The sequence below is a fragment of the Typopeltis vanoorti genome, chromosome 7 (genome assembly GCF_054136105.1).
Source record: "Typopeltis vanoorti isolate ZY-2024b chromosome 7, IOZ_Tvanoo_1.0, whole genome shotgun sequence".
Taxonomy (NCBI): domain Eukaryota; kingdom Metazoa; phylum Arthropoda; class Arachnida; order Uropygi; family Thelyphonidae; genus Typopeltis; species Typopeltis vanoorti.
Window position 1 is genome coordinate 49,588,763 of NC_143555.1, and position 25,783 is coordinate 49,614,545.

General features: G+C 34.8%; 1 protein-coding gene across 1 annotated transcript in view; it reads right to left on the reverse strand.

Annotated features, from left to right (window-relative positions):
* Nucleotides 1–594: 594 nt before the first annotated feature.
* LOC150104662 (uncharacterized) overlaps nt 595–25,783 on the reverse strand; it is a 144,059-nt gene continuing 118,870 nt past the window's right edge. The window contains exons 7-9 of the mRNA XM_090395604.1: nt 14,560–14,652; nt 3,237–3,305; nt 595–648 (exon numbers count right to left, since the gene is read on the reverse strand). Of these exons, the coding sequence (XP_090251730.1) occupies nt 595–648; nt 3,237–3,305; nt 14,560–14,652 (216 nt within the window). The remainder of the gene's footprint in view (nt 649–3,236; nt 3,306–14,559; nt 14,653–25,783) is intronic.

Here is a 25,783-nt window from a genome sequence, read left to right on the forward strand (position 1 = left end):
ATGGGAAGAATAATTTTGGACATACCTTTGTAGGATGTTCCTAGTTGTCTTCTTATTGAGCGGCATCTAGCATAAACTCCTACCCCTAATCTAGTTATATTATATTCTATCCTTCTCCTTTCCCCAAAAATTTCTATCTTTCACCTTCTTCCCAAAGAATTCTCAGTCCACCCTTAAAACCCAGGTTTTAAAATTCACATACCCCTTGCCTCACCCGCAATTCTCCCACATCTCTCTATCTCCACATTTCCAAATCCCTTCCCTCCTGCCTTTTTTCCCTTCAGCCATACTTCAGCAGTAATACAAATGTATATCGATATATACCAGATGCCACTCAATAAGAAGACAACCAGGAACGCCCTACAAAGGTATGTCCAAAATTATTCTTCCCATATATTCTTCATGTATCTGTCTTTAAAAGTGAGTAAAAAATTAATTTAAAAATTGAGTAAAAAGTCAATGACATTATAAAAACAGATACTCCTAAACAAAAATAGGCAGAAATAGCCCTAAAAATTAACATGTAAATAAAGACTTAAGTGATACATGGAGATTTGTATACAATAACAAATAAGGCTTATTTTACACACTATTTCAAACTTTGTTTTCAGGATCATCATGGTTGTACACAACCATGTTAGCCTTAAACTTAAAAGATGGAATATAAAAACTTAATCAAATAAATCAAACAATATTTAGTATAGCTTTTAAAAATGACTTTTTTTTTCTTTTGCAAATAAAATTAATTTAGATTATTCTAAATAATCATAAATCTGAAATGACATTATAAATGTCATTTCAGATTTATTCCAAAAACACTGCAATTCCAAAAACATCAAATTAATCTGCTAAGTAAATATCTGCTAAGTAAGAATTTTACTTAGCAGATATGGATGCTTTTCATAGGATTTTTGGCTATTTTATTATGAATTAGTAATCAATAATGCAAAATAAATTGTTCCATAATTGTCATTTTGTAGCTGTTGCAACTTTCAAGGCAGAGTTTGAAAATAAATCAAGACATGATTTGAACATCTCTGAACCTAACTTACACTGATAAATACACAAACTCAGTCTGTAAGAATTTTCATTTGAACTCAAGATGACTTTGAATCTCTGAGTTTGTTGGACAAGTAATATCATTAAGCATGAGCTGCAGAAGAAAAAAATGCTGTGGAGGGTATATAAAAAGAAAGGTGACCAGTGAACTCACGAACAGTACAAGGCTCAGGCAAGAAAGGTGACCATCATGGCCAGGAAGGCAAAATCTGATTATTAGAAGAATCTAGTCAAGCAGGCCAAAGGAAATTCCAAAGAATCCTTTCACTAAATGGCAAGTAAGAGGAAGAAGGACTAGAAGATTAACTGTAATGAGATATTGCAGAATCTCTGCTCTGGTAGAGTTCCGAGGGAGTGGAAAGAGGGCAAAATTATTCCTTTGCATAAGGGAGGTTCTAAGACTATAGTAGCAAATTATAGAGCAATCAGTATCTCAGGCATAGTGGTGAAAGTATTAGAAAAATTGGCAAAAAAGAGAATTCAAGAATGGGTAGATAAAAATATGATACTGTATGAGGGTCAGCATGGCTTTGTGAAGGGTCGGTCATGCCTTAGTAATTTACTTAATTTACTAAGTTTTTATAATAGAGTAACAGTTGAGTTGGATAAAGGAAATTGCTACATGATGATTTTGTTGGATTTTGCAAAGGTATTTGACAGAATACCACATGAAACACTGCTATGCAAATTAGAACAAATGGGGGATGGATATTACACTGGTTAAGTGGATAAGAGGGGTGGCTGCTGGTCAGATATCAAAAAGTGGCATATGGAAGGGAAGAATCAAGGAAAAAGCAGGTGACTAGTGGTGTGCCACAAAGTTCAGTGCTGGAACCATTGCTGTTTAATTTATAAATAAATGATATAGGAAATAACCTGAAAGGAAGTATTCAGTTGTTTGCTGATGATGCAAAATTAGGTAGAGTAATTGTTAATCAAGGCAATCTGGAAAGCTTATTGGATGATTTTAATAGGCTGTCAGTATGGGCAAAAGTTATGGGTGTCAGTTTAATGTTGAGAAATGTAAAGTTATGCACTTTGGAATAAATAGATTACAAGCTATTTATCACACTGATGGCACTGTACTCCAGAAAATAGATGAAGCTAGGGATTTAGGGGTGGTGGTAGACAAAGAGTTAAAGTTTAGAGGACATGTTGCTAAGGTGACACATAAGATTACTTGGCTAGTGAAGAACACATTAACAAGTAGAGATAAGGAAGTTGTAATTCCTCTTTATAAGGACTTGATATGCCCATATCTAGATTACTGTGCACAAGTCTGGTCCCCTGGGTTTCTTGTGGATGTGGAAACAGTGGAGAGGATTCAGAGGTGATTGACCAAGATAGTAAGTGGCCTGTGGAATGTGCCCTATGAGGATAAATTGAAGGTGTGTGGATTGCAGAATTTGGGTGATAGGAGAAAAAGAGGGGATATGATAGAAACATTTAAGTTGCTTAAAGGATTTTATAGAATAGATGCAGAGGAAATGTTTCAGCATTTAGATGACCAGAACAAGGAGTCATCCCTGGAAATTGAATAAAGGCGTGGTCAAGTAGGGGTGCGAGGACTAGATTTTTGGCTTGGAGAATGATGAATAAGTGGAATGGAATGGGTTGCCAGAATCAGTTGTGAATGCTTTTTCTATTAATGGGTTCAAGGAGAGGTATGATAGATTGTTTGGATAAATTGGGTCTCCCGCAATGAGTCTTCAAACTCCATGGAGGTGCTCGTATAATAATAATAATAATGAAACCAGAATAACGGCATTTTATTTGTTTACACAGACACACTCTAAATACAGTTGAAAATCTTAGGCTGAGAATCCTAATCAACTGTATTATATTATATACAATTTATATGCAATTACATGCAAACAAAGTCTGCACATTGCATATACAAGTAGCTTAGTTGTGAAGATAATGCTTGAATAAAAGATTAAAACAAGAATATAATTTTTTGGCCATTATAATTTACACTGTATTCTGCTTTGCTTGAATTGCTTGATTACTTATTATATGGAAGATGGACTGTCCTTTTTAGTCTGAAATATATGCTGTTCACTTTCAAAAACTTTTTATATCTACTATGTTTCAAAATGTGTTTATCAGTGTATTCATTGTTTACTGGACTCTAATGGTACTTAATACTATGCCATTCAGTGTATGAATTGGCATACTGTTATGGTAACTTCTTTTATATCTTTTAAATCATCTAATTTAATGTCATTATAAACTTTGACAGCAACCTGAAAACAAAGATCAAAATATATACAAAAGTAAACTTAACTGTTATAACATATGAATCTCTGTATCTAATTTTAGCATACCAATTTCCCATTAAACAAAGAGTAAAAACATACTTCTTGGATGCATTATGCACTACCTTCATAATAACATATGAATAGTGTAAAGTGTAAAGGCTTGAATGAAAGTTACTAAATTTGTATGACAACATAAACAAAAATACACAACAACAAATAAAGCTTTCCATTTCTGAAACTTAATACCCTGATTGGCCAAATGGATATTCCAATCCCCACCACAGGCTATGGATTCAAATCCAATGCGGGCATAAATATTTGTTAATATCTTTAGAGGGGGATGAATTTCACTACCCAGTGTGAGATCAACCCATTTAGTGGAAGGCCTGAAGTAGCCTGAAAAAAGTTTTATGTTTGGTCTCTATTATAAAGCAGGATTTTTCGATTAATTAATGCTTAGCCCACTCAAATGCCAATGTTCAACAGATTTATGAACTTTCATAGGTGGGATTCATGTATTAAAAAAAAAAAAGTTAGCAGTGAATCATACAAACCTGTTAATCATATCTTTAACTGAAAAGAGCAATATTTGCACCAAAAGATGTGTGATGTTATTTCAAGTTAACCAAATAAAATAAGGATCTGATTTTGGTAACAAAAATTTCTTTTGTTTTTCAAAATTACATATGAAATATGTGCAATAAACAATTAATTTTTGAAGTGTAAAGTTTTAATTTTAAGAAGCATTTTAGTAATTATTTTATTACAGTGAAGAAGAAGAGTATCAAAACACATTAAATATTTTGTTTTAATTTTTGCACTTTCAATAATAATGTTTACCTACTTAAACAATTATTACAGTCATTCACATTCACAATGATTGTAATCATCATTTACTTGTGGATCTTTGAAGGATATGGTAGATTTTCTTAAATAATTAAGACTACTTGTACAGAATTAAGTTGAATACAACAAATCATAAAAGGATATTAATGTAAGTTATAATGATTAATCTTTGTATATTATCTAACTTATTGAGCATTTGCATAATATTATTTTCTAATAATTATCACATAAAATTCATCATAACAAAACTATAATACAATAACAATGAGTTTGAACATTTTTTCGTCTAATTTTCAAATATTAGGTATGTTATTATCCTATAATTATAATACTATTAGGATAATTGATAACTTACAAATAATACTAAATTTGAAAAGCAATATTAACCATAATATCTGCAAATTTTTTGTGCTTCCTCAGTTTTTTGGTATACAGTACAAAGTACCAAATCTGGAATTGCTTGCAACTGTGTGCCGGCCTAGATGGCCGAGTGGTTAGTGTATCAGCTCTCCAGCCAAAAGGCTGTGGGTTTGAATCCCACTGTGGGCATGGATGTTTGTGATTTTCTGTGAAAATGTTAGTGGTGATGATGGCGTGAATATGGGCAATAGATGGCGTTGGTATAGTTGTAGTTGGTGGATTTGAGTGGTCTCGATGGAGAGCTGTGGAATAGGTGCCCTCCCTCGACGAGTCCTCGGACTCGCTGGAGGTGCCATGCAATAATAAAAAGAGGCTGTGTGTGAGAGAGAGAGAGACTCAGTTTTGGGGTGCTGTTTTTTTAAGTATTATCTCAAGTCAACCTTGAGGTAAATGTATTAATTTTATTAATGACATGTCTTTTCTCATTTAGTTTGTCTGTTCCTGGGTGTGGATCTTGCCACTTTTGTTCAAAACTATCTTCAGCTTTTGGACAGTATATATTTAAACAGGAGGTGTGAAGTACCTATCACCCTCTCTTTAAAAAAGCTATATATTTACTTATTGAAACCCTGATGTGAATCAGTACAAATTTCCTGTTACTTAAAAGAAGTTATATCAGATCCACCTAAAGCAAGAATGCATCATATTTGGAAATTGGAACTGATGTAACTACAGCCTAACTCACAGAGATACAGTAATACATCTGACAATGCAACAGATGTCATCACGATAATTTTTTTTTCTTCTTTTTTTGAAGTACTGATATATTGGCAGTGATTGCATTTGGCATGTACTACTCATTCAGAAGCCATAACCAGTTTTAGTATTTATATCTGTGCTACTAATTTTATCATTAATTGGTTAACTGTGATGTAGAAAATGCAACATGGTCAAAGCTGTATAACTGAGAGGAGACCTCCACATAGCCTTTCAAGGAATGCGGAGAACCGACCAGGGCTTCTGACCTAATGTCCAATCCTCACCTTCTCGTGGTGCACCCTGTTGGGTATCTACTTTGATACTGAACGAACGAGGATGGGATGGAAATTTGGGATTTAGCCCACCAAATTGTATTATTATTGGTTAAACCAAAATAAAAAAATGATGGTACAACATGACAAAATTTCATGCCGGCTGGGGCGTCGCCTGGTTAAACAAGGCCCCCGTTGTTTTCGCCAGGGAACCAGGGCGAACAGCGAAAAGTCAGCTACTGGAACAAATCTGAAAACAAACCCCAACTCAACATGACCAGAGTTAAAGATTGGTACTATCAACATAAGAAGCTTGAATGGCAAAGAAATGAAGCTAGCTGAGGAATTAGATAAGTACCAGATCGACATAATAGACATAATCGACTGAAACAAAAAAGACAAAAACTGGTGAGATCTTTCTGAGCAATAAATACAAAATGTTATATTCAGGCAATGACAATCAAGGAAAAGAAGGAGTAGCCATAGTATTCAACACAAAATACGAGGCTAATCTTCTTGAATGGCAGTCAGTCTCAAGTAGAGTAATGTGGGCAAATATGAGAATGGGGAAATGGACAATGAGACTTATTTGTGCCTATGGTCCCACAGAAGGTTCTACTAAGGTAGAAGTAGAGGAATTTTTTGACGCTTTAGAAAAAGCAACTGACACAATGAAAAAGGAAAAGTTGGTCCTTGTTGGGGATCTAAATAGCAGAGTAGGAAATGATTGTGAGACATACAAAAATATTTTGGGAAAATTTGGAGAAAAGAGCAAAGCTAATAATAATGGCAAATATCTATTGCATTTCTGCTCAGGACATGGACTGGTTATTACTAACACCATGTTCCAACATAAAAATGTGCAAAAATTCACATGGAGAGAAGAGGCTAGGAATAAGAAAAGTCTCATTGACTATGTTATTGTTGATAGTGATGTTTTCTCCCTGGTGCAGGACACCAGAGTATACAGAGGATTTGAAATTGGAAGTGATCACTATTTAGTCTTGAGCAGGATAAAATTGAATTTCATATTGAAAAGAATAACATGTCAGAAAGTTTTAAAGCGAATAAAAGTTGAGCAGCTCTCAGATGTGAACTGTAGACTAAAATACAGAAAGATTATTGAAAAGAAAATGAAAGAGTTTGAGAACAGGAATCAAACCTTGGAGATTCAGTGGCAAACTCTGAAGAAAACATTGATTGATTCTGCCAGAGAGGCATGTGGTGAGATTGTGTGCAAGGATAAAAAAATCAGAACTCCCTGGTGGACACAGGAAGTTAAAGAGGCAGTGAAGGAAAAGAAGAAAGCATATCAAAAGTTCCTGGCAAATAAGTCAGCTTTTACTCTTGCAGAATACAGCGACAAATGTAAGAAAGCTAAACACTGTGTAAAACTAGCTAAACAAAAGTCATGGGAGGACTTTCGCAAGAACATTGAAAATAAATATCAAGAAGGTGGCAAAATATTCTGGAGGTTGTTGAAGAAGCTTAGGAATGGAGGAAAGAGTGCTGTAAAAGGAGTTAGAGATGATAAAGGTGACATGAAAACGGTAGAAAAAGATATCCTTGAAGTATGGAGTAATTACTTTGAACAACTGCTAAATGAAACAAGCAGTGATGACAGCACAGTGATAAAAAAACACTGACCAGGCATGCAGTCAGGAATACATATCCATACTTGAAGTAGAAAAAGCCATCAAAGTCTTGAAATGTGGAAAGGCAGCAGGAGTAGATGATATTCGACCAGAAATGCTGAAGTATGGTGGTATAAGAGTCTTACAGTGGCTGCACTGCATAGTTCAGAAAGCCTGGACAGAGGGACGAATTCCCGATGATTGGAGTAGAGCTCTCATAGTATCCATATATAAAAAGGGAAATAAAACTGAATGTGAGAATTACAGAGGTATTTCCCTACTGAGTGTTCCTAGCAAGATCTATGCAAGTATACTTGAGAAACGGTTGAGAAGAATTGTGGAAGAAAAGCTTGGTGAAGAACAAGCTGGATTCAGGCCAAACAGAGGCTGTCAGGATCAGATCTTCACTTTACGACAAATAGTCGAGAAAGCATGGGAATATAACAAAGATCTGTATTTAAGTTTTGTCGATTTGGAAAAGGCATATGACAAGGTGCCAAGAGAGAAGCTATTCAATACGCTGCAGTTATATGGTGTCAATGGGGCATTATATCAAGCAATACTTAGTCTTTATTTGAGTTGTAAGTCAGTAGTTAGAATTGAAGGAAGTACAGGAAGATGGTTTAATGTTAAATCTGGTGTGAGACAAGGATGTACATTATCCCCTCTGTTATTCATTATCTATATGGATCACATTATGAAGGAAAGTGGCATTAAACCTGGTATCAAAATTGGAGATGTTAATGTCAGCTCTTTGCTTTATGAGGATGATGTTATACTTCTAAATAAATCCGCTACAAGTCTGCAAGATTCTCTGACTAAATTTAATTGCTGTTGTAATAGATATGGTATGAAAGTCAGCAATAAAAAGACAAAGACAATGAAAATAGGCAGAATCATTGAAAATGTCAACTGTGTTGTGAATGGAGAACCTGTGGAACAAGTAAAACATTTCAGCTACTTAGGCACGATTTTTACTTAAGATGGTAAATTAAATATAGAAATAGACAACAGAATCAGCAAAGCTGGTATGGTGGAAAGTCAATTGAATAAATTCATATGGAATAAGAGAGAAATTAGTCGGAACACTAAATTAGCTGTATATATACAAGACAGTTTTCAAACCAGTTTTAACTTATGGATCTGAGAGCTGGGTCAGAAGTAAAACACTTGACCAAAGACTAGAGACCGCAGATATGAGAGTCCTGAGAAAGATTAGAGGCGTGAACAGATGGCATCAATGGCAATATCATATTAAAAATGAGGATATTAGGAAAGAACTTGACATTGTCAGCATCCAGGAATGCGTTAGCAGAGCTAATCTCAGGTGGTATGGTCATTTAAACAGAATGGACGAGGAAAGATTAGCAAAACAAGTGTTCTCTGCCAGGTTGGCAGGAAACGACCCAGAGGAAGACCAAGATATAGGTGGATTGATACGGTACAAAGTGCCTTAGACGATAGAAATATAAGACTTGACAAGTAACAGACTGATTTGGAGGAAAATTGTAGATAGGAAGTTAGTAATGATGTAATTTTTTCATTTAGTACTGTCATATCCTGTACACCCTTTGAGGGTACATGGCAGGAATTTGATGATGATGATGATGATATTGTATAAATTATGTTTTTTCTCTGTATTACTTTAATTAGGAATAATTGCTTGCAGTGCATATATTACTGGAACATTACTTATTCTTTTTAACATCAAGAGCCATACAGCAGATGATTCATAAGAAAATGGATGAACTTATTAAAGAGTACCTCTGGAATGCAGTCACAAGGAAGTAGTGAAATTTTCCTTCAGTTGTATAAGGCCCAGGTCTGAATCGCATCTATATGTGAGGAATCTTTATAAGACATTTCAAATGAAGGCAAGTTGGTTAGTTTGATTATGGCAGTGGCATGGTTTTTCATTCTGCAAAACAAGCAAATCAACCAAAAAACACATGCAGTTAATGGATATAATATACTGGTCTCACCTTATTTGTTTTGGGTCTAATTGCAATCAAACCAAATCTTTGTTATGGTAATGATTATTTCAATTTTAATCAATTTATTTTTAAAATTTCTAGACTTCTAGATTTGTAACTTTGTACTGTCGCCCCCCCCCCCCCCCCCAAAAAAAAGAAAGGAATTCGATTATTTGTTTTAAGTTTTAGTCATTACTTCAGCTCTCTGATTACTTCATTTTTATTAAAGAATTTTCTGATCATAATCCACATTTTTTTTTTTGAGAAAGATATATCAGAATGCCATGTATACTTTTGAGCGCTAGTATCTCAACACTGAGATTATAATAAATATATGTAAATAAAGCTATACACTTTGATCAATTTCCAGATTATGAACTGCAATTCTATAAACATGATTGGAATTGTACTTTTTTTTTTCACATGTTATTCAATAGGAAGCAAGAAAAGAGTTCTGTAAGTTTTGTTTATATTATATCAGAAAAATTGAGTTTGCTCCAACATATAAAGGAGGATTGGATGGACAGGTCAGATTGTAATTAGCATATTAAGACAGTACTGTATTTATATTAAGGTTAAAATCTGTAATTTTTATTTTTATAGTTATGGATAAGAAATTAAACAGAAAAAGTGGTACACCTCACAGTTTCCAAAACTGTGAGGTGTACCTCCCTCCCTTCAGGAGGTACAGACCAAGTCTAGGGGAAGTGTGAAGAACCTGTTATGTATATTGTTACAATAAATCCACCTTTCCAAAAATACTAATTTTAATTGAACAACATGGTGATGGAGGAGGCATAAACATTGTTTCATTTACAGCCAGCTTGTCAAGTCATACATCTGCAAATCAAACCAATTTAGATTTGATGGATGATGCTGATAAGAAGAGGCATGATCTCATTGAACTACAGAGCAAATCTTTGCTAAGGCAAAGTTTTATTAATCAAACTCTTGCTGAATATATATACCCATCATTTCTATTAATTATTATTATTATTATTATTATTCAGGCCTCCATGAAGTCAAAAGATTCACCGCGAGAGGTCTTTCCTAAGAAACACAAAGTCTATCATACCACTCCTTAAACTCACTGACCATTCTCGCTCTCACCACTCTATCAGGCAATGGAAATGATGGGTATATTTAATGGGTAACATTAAAGAAGGATTAGTGAATGATTTTACAGTTTATATTTCATAATAGTAAATTTCATAATACATGTGGAGTCTTTTTTATATATGCATCTGACTCAAAAGGATGTAAATCTATCATGCAAATGTGCAATAGGTATGCTAAGAATCATATTCCAGAAACTGTAATTTAAAGAACAAACAAATTTTTTTCCAAACCATTTCAGGTATCTAAAAAGCAGGATGGTGTTTTCAGACTAGACATCATTAATCACCTAAAATTTTCACAAACATCCATGCCTGCAGGATTGCAACCCACTGTTAGGTTGCAATCCTGCTAAGTTAGGTTGGAGAACCAAGATGCTATCCACTTGGCCAACAAGACCAGTCTTTAATTAACACTTTAATTAAAGTGTTAATTAAAGACTGCAAACAAGAATTTCAGTTAGAGTTATCTAGCAACATTAAGATTAATTCAAAATGTTCTTTTAGATAGGCAGAAAGGAGTATGGATTCAGTTTGAGTCAGAAATGAATCAAACATAACCAACTTCTTGGAAACAATTTTGAATGAGTCAACCATGACTGCAGAAGAACTGAATAAGTGTTTTGCAAGTACACAGTAGCCCCCCCCCACACACACACACCTTATTCACAGTCAACCCCAGTCTGAAAATATTAAATGGAAAATTCCAGAAATAAACAATTCACAAGTTTAAATTGCATGCTGTTCTGAGTAGCATGATGAAATCTCATGCCATCCCACCCAGGGACATGAATCATCCCTTTGTTCATATCCACACTGTATTGTATACTAATTGCCCGTTAGTCACTTAGTAGTCATCTTAATTACCAGATAGACTGTTGCACTATCGCAGTGCTTGTGTTGAAGTAACCCTTATTTCGCTTGATAATGGCCTCAGAGCACAAGAGTAGTGATGCTGGGAATTCAGATATGCCAAAGAGAAGCTATAAAGTGCTTCCTTTAAGTGAAAAAGTAAAAGTTCTCAACTTCATGAGGAAAGAAAAAAAATCATGTGCTGAGGTTGCTAAGATCTACAGAAGGAATGAATCTTCTATCTGTGAAATTGTGAAGAAGGAAAAAGAAATTCACGCTAGTTTTGCTGTCGCACCTCAAACTGCCAAAGTTACGGCCACAGTTTGTGATAAGTACTCAGTTAAGATGGAAAAGGCATTAAATTTATGGGTGGAAGACATGAACAAAAAACATATTCTGACTGACAGCAACATGTTGTGCCAGAAGGCAATGAGCCTATACAAAGACCTCAGTAAGGGATCCCCTGAAACGAGTGACACCAAGCCATTTACTGCAAGTAAGGGATGGTTACACAGACTCAGGAATAGGTTTGGACTGAAAAATACAAAAATTACTGGAGAGGCTGCTGCCACATTCATGGCAGAGTTGAAGAAGTTGATTAAAGAGAAAGGATACCATGATACCATCAAAAGCAAGTCTTCAATTGCGATGAAACCAGGCTCATCTGGAAGCAGATGCTCAATAGAACCTACAATTATAAAAGTGCTAAGGAGGCACTTTTATAATTTAAAACATAAAAGGATAGATTAACTCTGGTACTATGTGGCAAAGCTGCAGGGCATATGATAAAGCCAGGTGTGGTGTACAGAGTGAAGAACCCCAAGTGCTCTCAAAAACAAAAACTACCCGCCCATGTTCTGGCAACATGATCAGAAAGAATAGGTGACAGCCATCTTGTTTTATGAAAAAATACTTGGATGAAGAAGGGTTGGAACTTAAAGTCCTAATAGAAAATGCACCTGGCCATCCTGAATCTGTTTACTATGAAAATGAAAATGTCAAGGTTGTATTTTTACCTCCAAATATAACTTCATTGCTTCACACCCTTGATCAGGGCATCATTCGGTTTTTCAAGGCCACATACACCAGCCTGGTATTTGATTGCATTCAATCATTAATTGATGCAGACCCTAATCTGGACATAATGCAGTGCTTGAAATCATTCACTATTGCTGATGCAATAACATTCATCAAAGCTGCAACTGATGAATTAAAACCAGAAACTTATGGAACTTATGGAGTGAAGCCATGAATGATTTTTAAGGCTTCCTGAGGATCGATGGAGAAGTTAGGAAAATTGTACATGCAGCATGACAAGTTGGTGGAGAAGGATTTGCCGACATGCTTGATGAAGAGGTGGAAGAACATACTGAAGACCATTGAGAAGTGTTAACAAATTAGAAATTGGAAAAACTTGCTCAGTCATGTACAGAGGAAAACGAAAAAGAAACTGAAGCAGAACCAGCAATGTGGACATTATTGAAATTTGCCAAAGTATTTCAAATTGCACAGACATTATTATTATTATTATTATTATGTGACACCTCCAGGGAGTCCAAAGACTCATTGAGGGAGTGTGCCAACAGCATCAAATGATTGAATCCCTTCCAACTACTAACCGCACTCAAACTAGCTTAACTTTTTGAGAGCCATTAGTAGCAGAGGCTCTACCAATCGACCAACCTTTGCTTAAAGGACAAAATTATCAAATACAATCCTCAGATGGAACATAGCATTAAAGTCACCTGTGTGATCACCAAAGGATTACAACTTCTGCTGCAAGACTTTGATGAGTTAAAAAGAAAGAGACAACAATTTCTGATTACAATGTTCTTCCAAAAGTTTTCGGCAAAAAAAAAACTTTGACTATTTAGGATCTTCAACCATCGACATCGTCTGCTTCTGACATACAACCATTGACATCATCATGGCTTGATGAATCTCCTTCTGATGTATCTTTAAAAGATCAATAGTAGCTTAATGCTACATCATTCACCTCACTTCATCTCGTCATGTAGGCACTGTATCATCTCACATCATCACAAGAAGAAGAAGAGTGGGTACAGTACAATAAGGTATTTTGAGAGAGAGAGGCCATCACATTCACATAACTTTTATATTGTTATAACTGTTCTATTTTATTATCAGTTATTGTTGTTAATCTCTTACTGTGTCTAATAAATTAAACTTTATAATAGGTATGTATGTGTAGGAAAACACATAGTATATATAGGATTCAGTACTATCCACGGTTTCAGGAATCCAATGGGGGTCTTGGAACATATTCCCCATGGATAAGGGGAGGGGACTACTGTACATGTAAACAGTCAGATGAAATACTGCTGAGGAGAAAGATTTACCTAACAACAATGTATGGAGAGGAAACTACTGATGTTTTAAATCATTTGTTAGTGAGCAGATGTATATCAGGGTTGTTCATCAATCCACCTTCATTTTCAGTAGATTGAAAAACAGTTCAAAACTGGAAGTTCGCAATGGTTCCAATTCACATGAATGGCTCACTGCATAAAATGGAGAATTACAGTGATGGAAAAATTACATAGGAATTGTATCCAAAATATCCTTGATAGGGATCATCATAGTTTCATTAAAGGAAGATGAATTTTAAAAACTATGGTTACTCTTATTTTTATGAAGAGATGAAGGAAACAGATCATAGTAATTCATTGTAAAAATTATGAAAACAACTACTGTGTTAGAGAAAAAAAACTTCAATTTAATATAAACCAAAATAATCACTCAACGTTTCGACCTTTACATTAAGGTTATTATCTGGAGCATACACACACACACACACATATATATATGTGTGTGTGTGTGATGTTCAAAACGTTGAGCAAGTATTTTGGTTTATATTAAACTGAAATTTTTTTCCTCTAACATGGTAGTTGTTTCTGTAATTTTTACAATGAATTCTGATCACCGTGTAACCATGAAGGAAAGGACAATCATGGTAATGAACTGCAATTTCTGGAAATGCCTTTGATAATGCTCCATATACAAAAAAAGCTGACTAAAATGCACAAAATATGCATGACTCATTACCTAGTGCCAGGATGGTAGCAAAAGAAAGTACTTTTAAGAATCAAATGGTTATGAGCAGAGATACATCAACAATTAGCATCTCTCACCACAAAAGATTGCAAATTTATCACTGTTAGTACTGTGGTTAGGCCAAGGGTAAGATAATCTGGAAACCCTGTTCTAGAGACAACACTTTAAGCTACTTCAAGCCTCTTTTTTTTTCTGAAACTTTGAAGCATAGTCAAGTGCTAGTGCTTGACTTATATATCAAAATAGTACACCATGTTTTTAAAAACCCCTGTAATAAGTATAAATTATCAAAAAACAAAGTCATAAAATTATATTTTATATATTTAAAAGGAGTATGAAGTTTTAAGATGTACCTGTATTTTTCTGGAGATGAAGACGATGTTATATTCAGTAACAAATTTGTTACATTCAGTAACAAAGTTTTCAGCACCATTTATCAAATGGTGCTGAAAACAGGTATTAAATTTGAAATAATATAATAACAAATACATGAACAAGATGAAATCGTAAGAATGAAACAGAAATAATATGAAAAAAAATAAAGACAATGAATCCAGAATTATGGATTTAGAAAACAACCTGTAAGAATGTATGACAAGCCAGCAGTATGACAGCATGCTGGCTGGAAGAAATTCTCATCAGATAGCAGAAAATGTGAAAATTTCAACAATTTCTCTTTGCTATATAGATTTTTAATATCTAATCTCAAAGTGATATTAAAAAATCTCGTCTTGCTAGAATTTCAAATTATGTTCTAAATGAACATAATTTGAAATTCTAATCATGAACTACAACTGAGCTTAATCAAAAAGTATGTATTTCATTACTGATCTTCTCAAAAATTCTTACAAGGTTAGAGGGATTCAAAACTAAGGGACTGCTCCAACAACTTTAAGCTTACTAAAGTAAAACTCTAAAAATAACAGCTATGCAAACTTTAAGATTCATACAATCTCAATAAATTGTTATAACTGAATAGGAGCAGAAATATGTGCAGTAAAAAAATCCTCTAAATGAAAGTGAAACAAAAAAGAATCAGCTAAAAGAAGGAAACAAATGTATGAAGGAAGGAAAAATCAGAACTTACTAAGAAACATACTTCAGAAAGTTGTATTATACATATGAAACACTTAGAATTTAGTTTTTCATTATGCCAATAAAACTTGCTATTTCATCTATTTCTTCTTATTTTTGTATCAGAACAAATAACCACTGTTATTTGTTCTTTGATTCTAACAGAGAACAAATATTCTCTGTTAGAATCAAGTAATTTTGCTTTTCTGAACCCAATTATTGATAGGATATGGCAGTTAATCCTATTTCCAAAATTTAGAAAGCTGTTAATTGTGCATATTCTGTGGCAGTTTGTCTATTTTGAAGCCAACCTAAAGTTTTCAGAAAGGAAAAATCCTAACATTTTTATGCGACCCAGCTAACTCACCTTACGTTAAAGAGCCCTTTATAAATGTTCATTGCATCCTAGAGATGATATAAACCACAGTCATTCCAAATAAAAAGGCACAAGCATTGCCAGCCAATATCCTACTGAGAAACTACTATAGTTCTAATGCTGAACTTTTAAATGATAAACTTTTAATATTTGATTATTTTCATAAACATTCATTAATATAACTGTATTGAAACTGATCAAAGAAAATCAACTACATGCAAATTTTTCTTTTCAAGAAATAAAAATTAATCAAACCTCTTAAAAATGCTGATGCAGCAATATAAACTGGTTTACCTACAATTTAAAACACTTTATTCATTTCTCCAGCATTTCATATATTTCAGTTTTTGCAATATTGTAGTCTGAGAGATGAATTAATGACTAGAGAATATTTTGCATCTTGAAAATTCAAAATTAAAATAAAGGAGATATTATGTAACATTCAAAACAAATCAGCAGAATATCACTATTTACAAAACTGTCTCTTTGATTAGTATTAAACAAACAACAACAACTGCGTTGCTAAGAAAGCTTAGCAATTATAATTTTTCAGTTCTTCAAAGTTTGCAAGTACCATTATAATGATATTAAATCTATTCAAAATAATGTGTATATATATATATAGATAGATAGATAAATATATATTTATATATATAATGTATATAAAATATACTTATTTTTGTGTATATATGTATAAAAGCAAGCTCTCTAAATAATTTATTCTAATATCTATTTGTTGATTATAGATGTTTTCTTTTTTGAAAATCTGTAGCTTATCCAGTAGACAATAAATGGCCACACAATGATAAACACAGCTGCTCTACCTGTTAATCCAAAGAAAGGCCACTGTAGTGGTTTACGACCAAAGGAAGCCTGCATAAAATTGTATTCTGATTATTTCTTGAATAAAAAAGAAAAGAAACTTTTTTTGAAATACAAAAAATTACATTTAATGTCAAAAAAATAAAATTACTAGTTCTCTATAGAAATTTCAGCTATATACTGTTAACTTTCAACAGAGTTAACATCCCATTGTCATAGTGAACTGTTCTGCTCCCCTATAAAACAAACCAGCAAAAAAGTCCAGTGCCTCCATAGCACAGTTGTGAAAATTATGCAACACTTACCTTTCAGTTGGAAAGATGTTTTCTATGTCAAATGATGCATAATTTTCACAACTGTGCTATGGAGGAATTCATTATAATGAAGAATTAAAAAGTGACAAACTATTCCTTTGTTTCCCCATGAGTTCACCATAGTGAAAGCTAATTGTACTATCACTTAAACATTCTGAAAGATAATACTTAACATGAAACTATATGAAATTAATTCCATAATAATAACAATTTGAAAATACAGTATCTTAAAACAATACAAAAATATAATGAGCGTGTATTTTCTTGATCACAAAACTAATGTAAATAACTATTTGGGAACATTGATCAAGTGTAAACGGATAAGTATTTTAATACCGACTAGTTTCACCAAACTTAAGCTGTTGGCATCATCAGGGTACAAGCACTGAGGTTAAAACATATCATAAACATATCTTCATTGTATGGAACCACAACAAAGATGACCTAATTGATTTTCTCAATAAAATCAACTCCTTTCACCATTCTATTAAATTTACTCTAGAACTTGAAAAAGACAAACAACTACTGTTCTTAGACATTTTAATTAAGAAGCAAGTTAATGGACTTATGAACCTATCAGACTACAAGAAACCTACGAATACAGGATGTTATCTACGTTTCAGCTCCTCACACCACATTTCTCACAAACTCAGCATAGTGCATATACTAAAGAAAAGAGCTGTCCGCATTACAACAGATGAAAAGGACCTCCAAGATGAATTAACATTGATATCTAATAACTTCGCCTTGAATGGCTACCCACGAAGACTCGTCAACAAAATCCTTTTCTCTGAGCCAACACAAAGAGAACAAGAAGACAATCAATATATTACAACAATCGCCATTCCGTATATGAGCAGTATCTCTAACAAGCTCGCTAATCTCCTCAAACCACACAAAATAAGAGTGACATTCAAACCTATAGAAACAATTCATAAACTACTACGATCTCCAAAAGATACTGATCCTTTCTATAAGTATGCTGGAGTCTATAATATCCCATGCTTGTGTGGTTCAAGTTACATCGGTCAAACTTCGAGAAGCTCAAGATTAGACAGAAGAACACATTGGTTATGTTAAAAACAACAGACAAGACATATCAGGCCTGTCATCACATTTCTCCATAACAAACCACATCATTGAGTGGGACAAAAGTTGTACCCCTTACATAGAAGAAGACTACCACCCTCGAATGTTTAAAGAAGCAGCCACAGTCACACGCACTACAGATAACCTTAACAGGAACCAAGGTTTAATACTTTCAGGGATATGGAAAATTAGATCTCTGAACACACAAGAAATGAACTTTAATGCTAACTATAGAACGTTCCTTAGCAACAACTAGTAAAGCATGTACATGCGATACATGTATTATTCACGTTCAATGATATTTTAGTTTGTAACTGTAATTTTTAGAATTTACAGTTAAGATCTATTTTGTGATATGTTTTAACCTCAATGCTTGTACCCTGACGATGCCAACAGCTTAAGTTTGGCAAAACTAGTCGGTATTAAAATACTTATCCGTTTACACTTGATCAATGTTCCCAAATAGTTATTTACATTAATACAAAAATATTTTGTATATATATGCATGCGCACGCACACACACACACACACACACAGAGTATATTTTTCCTACAAATCAGAATTCTTTGTTACAAATATGCCAAAGCAAAATATTGGCCGAGTAATAATAAGCTATTTAACTTAAGTTTGAACTCTGGTATGGTCTCTAGGGGAGTGGAAGGAAGGCAAAGTGGTTTCTTTGCATAAAGGTGGCTTCAAGACTGTGGTAGTTAATTACAGATCAATCACCATCTCAGGAGTGGTGGTAAAAGTATTGGAAAAGTTGGTTAAGGACAGAATTCAAGAATGGGTGGATCAGAATATGATACGCTATAGGGGCCAACATGGTTTTGTTACAGGTCAATCCTGCCTTAGCAATTTATTAACTTTTTATAATAGAATGACATCCAAGTTGGACAAGGGGAATGGCTACACAGTGATACTTCTGGATTTTGCTAAGGCTTTTGACAGGATACCCCATGGAATACTGTTGCGCAAATTAGAGCAGATGGGGGATGGATACTAAACTGGTAATATGGATAAAAGAATAGCTCATGGAGAGATATCAGAAAGTAGTGTATGGAGGAGTAGAGTCCAGGATGAGGCAGGTACAAATTAAACAATGGCTCAAGCAGGTACTCTGTGCTTGAGCCATTGTTTAATTTGTACATAAATGATATAGGAAATGGCTTGAAGGGAGATATTTTTTATATAACTTTGCATCATCAGTTGTTTGCTGATGATGCAAAGTTGGGTAGTGCAATAAAAAATTAAGCTGATGTTGAGAGTTTGCAGGATGATTTAAATAAGCTGGCAAAATGGGCAAAAGATAATGGATATCAGTTCAATGTGGAAAAGTGTAAAGTTATGAATTTTGGGATTAAAAGATTACCAGCTGTGTACCACACTGATGGAATGGTACTCCAGGAGATTGATGAGGCTAGGGACTTGGGGGGGGGGGGGTGTTGGTGGATAGGGAGATGAAGTTCAAAAGGCATATTGCTAAGGTGTCCAAGATTGCACATAGGATTACTTGGTTATTGAAGAACACACTAACATCCAGAGATAAAGAGGTTATTATTCCCCTTCATAAGGCATCAATACTTTCACATTTGGATTACTGTGCTCAGGTCTGATCACCAGGATCCCTTGGAGATGAGGAGGTTGTGGAGAGGGTTCAGAGGATAGGACTAAGTTGGTCTGTGATGTAAAAAATGCTCCCTGCAATGATAGATTGAGAGCTTGTGGATTGCAGAGGTTGGTTGATAGGCAGAGAAGAGGGGATATGACAGAAACATTTAAATTACTAAAAGGTTTTTATAAGATTGATGCAGGAGAAATATTTCAGAAGTCATCCCTGGAAATTAAGAAAAACTGCAGCTAACAAAGGTGTGAGAACTAGATTTTTTGCTTGGAGGGTGGTGAATGGGTGGAATGCATTGCCTAACTCAGTTGTGAGTTCTTCATCTGTAAATGAATTCAAGAAGAGGTATGATAGATATTGTTTTGATAGTTTGGGTCTCCTGCAGTGAGTCTACCAACTCCATGGAGATACCCGTAATAATAATAATAATATTCCTTAAAAATATGTTGTGATATATCATCCATTTCCACAGCCTTATTAATATCTAACCCAATCAACACCTGATACACCTCTAATTCTTTCACTTCCAATTCTCCTAATACTTACCTCCCTTCTATCTAGAACACAGCATCATTTACACCCCTATGATATATGCTGATAAAGTGCTCATTCAATAATTCCATTATATCCTTCACAAGTCATTCTGCTGCCATGACTATCCACCATTGTCAAACTGCCATAATTATTCTTTCTCTTGATTGCAATATAGCAGAAAAATTCTCTTGAATTAACTGTGTCCTAACCAGCCAATCTCCTCTCATACTGCTGCACCTTTTCTTTCTTTACCATGTTTGTCACCTTCCTTGCCTGCACTTTATACTCTTCATGGTCTGATTGCCACCAACTCTCTTGTACCTTTTCCATAGCATTTTCTTTTCCAACAGCTTGCTTGATTTCATTGTTCATCCATTTCACTCTTACTCTATTTACTTGCTTAACCCTTGGTATGCAGTTGTACACACTTGTTTCAGATACTGCCTTATGAATGTCTATGCACTGTCAACATCTTTTCTACATGGCTCATCTACCAAACATACTGAAGTTAGCTGACTACAGAGCTTCCCATAATCACCCACCTTATACTTCCACACATATCCGTTTTTGGCAATAACCTTTTCTTGTTTCACCAATTCCCAAACAAGTACCTCATGATCACTCTCACCAACTGGTGACAGTGTCAATACTTCATTAACAACTACATCTTGTTAAGTTATCACCAAATCCAAAACATTAAAGTCTCTAGTTGCTTCAGTCACATGATGCTTAAGATATTTATCCCTCAGAAATTCAACAAACTTTCCTTGTTCCTGTACACTATCTCTTCCATCCATTCTATATTCCTTTAAGTAAAGTCTCCTATCAGGATCACCTTTTTATATGCTCAACCAATTTGCCTAAACATTTCATAATCAGAATTCTCTACATTCCCTGACATATAACAGCATCCTATCAGATATACTTACCTGTTAATTTCAACTTCACACCACACAGATTCAAAATCCATGCATGTGCTATCAACTTCCACACTTTTTGGACACAATTCCTCTGCAATCATTATCATCACTCCCCCCCCCCTCTTCTCTTTTCAATTTTCTATCCTTCCGGAAAACTGTATGTCCTTCCATTTCTATTCCCGATATCATCCTCATATAACCAAGTTTCACTTATGCCAATTTTCTCTGGACATATTGACTCAATCAATGCAACAAACTCAATTCTCTTATATTTCGAATACTCCTTACATTTATATATAAATATAACAATACCTTTGTCTTTGAGGCCATTCTACCAGCACCAACATTCTCTATTCTAGCTGCTATACCACACCTCTCTCTTTGGTCTGACCACTTCTATTTCCTGCCACAACAACTTTCTCAAGTCTCTATGAACATGTTTCTTTTATCAACTAAGTCAATTGTGCCCACAGCTACCACTAACTCTGATGCCCACTCTTTCCTTCTCTGCAAAACATCAGTTATTTCAGATTTGTTTCTACTACTCATTTCAGTTTCATTTAGCTGCTATACCACACCTCTCTCTTTGGTCTGGTATAGCAGCTAGAATGGACCACTTCTATTCCCTGATCCCAACTCTTATTGCCATTCATACCTGTCTCATCCTAGCCTTTATGCACTCCATCACCTTGTGCTGCTGCTGCTGCAACTATATCTTCAACTTCATATCCATCTTTCTCCTATCACACAATCTGTTTAGCTGTTGTATCCTGCTTCATAAGTACCCTCTGATCATTAGCTACATTAACTTCTTGATTCTGTGCCTTCTCTGCAAACAATAGCCTTTCTAAGTGCTCAACAAACTGAAATCCCCCTCTGCCTCACACAACTCAGCCATCTTGCTATTCATTATCTCTGTTCTTCTCAAGTTGCTTTTGTCATATCTGGGCAACATGCTAATGACTTTTTCCAACAACGCTATTATCTTTTACCTGCCACAACAACTTTCTCAAGTCTCTATGAAGATTTTTTTTTTCCACTAAGTCATTTATGCCCACAACTACCAATAATTCTGATGTCCACTCTTTCCTTCTCTGCAAAGCATCAGTTATTTGTTTCATTCTTCCACCAGGAAAGCATGTTTTGTGTACTTTATTAGTCATGACTCCTAAAGATTGGGTCCCCCCCCCATACAGCACTATATGATTATCCTTTGACACTTTCTTCATGACAATAACTTCCTCCTTCTCATTCTCATCAGACAATCACTTCTTTAGGTGCTTAATATCCTCTTCCAAATGCTTCATTTCACTTTTCATTTTCACTAACTCTTGCCTAAGCTCTTCTACTATGGTCCCAACTTTAGCTCCCATTTCTAGTTGCTCTAACCTTTCAATACACCTTTCACATACATTAATACTTTCCTTCTTTTCATTCACTCTAACAGTCTACAAACCTTTCATATTTTTCAGTGCACATATGAAGCAATTTTCACAATGCATCCACTGGGAAAAATCCAAGGCAGAACTCGATCTTCATGCTGAAGCTTTCTGTGCTGCCAACATGCGCTTCTTTATGGACACCATTTTCAGAAGCAGAACAAACAAACAAACAAACAAGTAGCAAAACACAATTAGACAAATTTCCAACAACAACAAATACTACTGAAGGACACTTGCATCCAGCATTTCCTAAAGAATACAGAACAAATGACATGGAAAAATCTGGAGAATCTCAAGCAGTCATTTTGATCATGTTTGGTACATAGGTCTATTAAGTAAGTTTCCAGTAACTGATTCAGAAATAAGTCTATCTTCTGAATTAGTCACTAATTTTTCTCTAGTTGAACATTATATGTGATGGCAGATGAAATTTTATCCACAAACTTTGCACCTAATGCTGAGGTTCCACAAGGCTCTTCATCTTGTCACTATATATACTGAAACCTTTTTGGCTAAAATTCAAATCCAATTCATAATTTTGTTGATAACACTGCACTCCTCCTTATTTGACAAACAATGGTACTACCTAAATTAACAAAACTTCCAGAATATCATATTTTACAACCCTAAATTCTGATCACCAGACCATTTTTCAATGAAATTTTAACCTTTAATTAGTTGTATTGGGTTTATTTGCCCCCAGCTGTCATTCAAGTTCAATTTTTGACAAAACCAATGTCTCTATTGAGGAAAGATTGGAAGATGCCTATTTTTTGAGATGGATGATGGGCTGAATCTTGCTGTTTCTAGCAGCCTGTGAAAGTAAATTTATGATAAATAAATGCTGTAAGTATTCAGATGAAGTTTATAGTTGGCATACACTATTATTTTTGGTTAAGAAAGTCAGTTGAGATGCTTCTGGGTCTGACTAGATGGCAAACATATCATCCACATAGTGTAATCAAAAGGAAGGTTGAGGTTGTATTGATTGTTAAAGTTGTACCTTCCTTTGAGGTATTCAATGCGGATGATGTGTTTGCCATCTGGCCAGGCTCGAAGCATCGCTACGACTTTCCTAACCAAAATCAACAGCCTACACTTAATAAAATGATTACAATTAAATCCAAAACTAAAATCTCATTTGATTTTGTAACCTCCCATATGGTGGCATTCCACCATGTAACTCAGCTCTGTAAACAGGATTAACCCCCTTTTTTTTCGTTACAGCTTCCTTCACCTTGTGATTATGCTGATGCACTGATCATGGCCTGTTAATTTCTTGCCAAAATATTTACAATAATGAAAATCATTATTCTTTATTCTTGTGAATGCATATGCCTAATAATTATTACAGTTGTGTTGAAAGTGATCTGAAAATGAATGTGTGTGATCTGAAAAAATCTGTAAATTTTTGGCAGATTAATTAATTCAGCAATACTTGTTAAAGGTTCAGAGAATGCTTCGTAATAATTGCTGACTTTAAAAATAGTCTCTCTAAAAATATAGTAAAAACAATAAACAATACAACATTTGAGGACACAAAATCAGTACTCTAGATTGCCACATGATACAATTTGAATTGTTTCATGTACTTATTGTTGTAGGTAGACTCTAACAAGAAGTTGTGCCCTGGTTTGAAATCCAGAAAAATATAAGTTATTATTATTATTATGTGACACCTCCAAGGAGAGAATACTCATTGTAGGAGGGCACACTACTCCACTAAAAACAACTAACCATCTCTCTTACTTAATCCTCCAACTACACAACTACCATCAACACAACACCATCTACTGTCCACCGCCACCAATAGTATTTTTGGACTGTAAATTATGTATATGTTCTCTTGGCTGATTTGTCTGTATGTGGGATGAAAACCCCATTCTTGGGTTTTTAGAAGAATGAAATTATAAAGATGTGATGGACTGCAAGAGTGAGTGCACTGGAGAAACTGTTGCTAGATGGAAGTGCAGTGTGTGATGCAAACAAGAGATCAGAAGTAAGAGATGAAGTGGAAGATCAGGAGAGTGGTATTGAAGAAACAGAAGTGCTTGGCAATGGAAACAGTAATAAAAGGAAGGGATATATGTGGAAGTACAGGGACATGGTATAGGGAGAGCAGATGCTGGAAGTAGTAGTGAATGTATGTATGTATGGCGATGATCAGCATGGAAATGGAATAGATTGGGATGTGGATGGGGAAGCTGAGACTGAGAGGATATATGTGATAAGTAGTGATAAACGCGATTGGGCAAGGGCAAGTGTGGTGGGGAAATCATAACCAACAAGTGTCTTGGGTAGGACTGATTACAGACCTAAAAGTAAACTGCAGTATTTATTTACAAATGCCAGAAGTATCAGAAATAAGAGAGAAGAAATGGTTTCACTGATTGAGAGAATTTTGTCAGGAAGGGATATATTTATTTGCCCCAAAATCATTGGAATAAGTGAAATATGGTTGAATGAAGACGATATCCTAATGAAAATAGAAATGGAAGGGTACATTGTTTTTCACAAAGATAGAAAGGACAAGAAGGGAGGAGGAGGAGTGCTGCTGATGATAACAGGGAAATTATGCCCACATAAAGTAGACATGAAAGAGGGAAATAGAGGCAATGGTTATGAGGCAGTGTGGTGTGAGGTGGAGGTTGACAGGAAGTCATATTTAGTTGGATGTTGCTATAGGCCAGGGAATGTGGAGGGTACAGATGAAGAAATGCATAAACAACTTGGGCTAATGAAAAAAGGAAGGTTAATTATTATGAGCTAATTTAATTATGGCAGTATAAATTGAAATGAAGAGATAGCGATGATAGAGATGAAGAGATATTTGGGAATAAGGAAAATGAATTTCTTGAGTTCTTGAGAGACAACTATCTCAGGCAGCATGTGAAGGAGGGCACACAAGGGTCGAGAGTTTTGGATCTGATCATTTCATTAGCGGATGTGAGTAGGGTTTCACACTTTCCTCCATTAGGTGAGAGTGATCATGAAGTGATCACCTGGTTGTGGCTAGCCATATGCAGAATTCTGTGAGGAAGGGATATATGTGGAAGTACAGGGCTGGTTATTATGACAAGCTTAGGAGACAGCTTGGAGCTATAACATGGAATTAGGAGTTAAGGAAATAAATGCTGCTTGGGAAATGATGAAGAAATGCATAACAGCACAATGTGTGAATATATTCCTGAAGTCAAAAGGCTGAATATGGTAGGTATAAAATTGATGAATGAGGGGTTTAAGGTCAAAAGGCTGAATATGGTAGTTATAAAATTGATGAATGAGGGGCTTAAGCATGAAATGAAATGACTCATAGGTGTTTACATAAGATTTGCAAAATGCACCTAAAAATGAATATATCAACATTTGTTGGCATTATTAA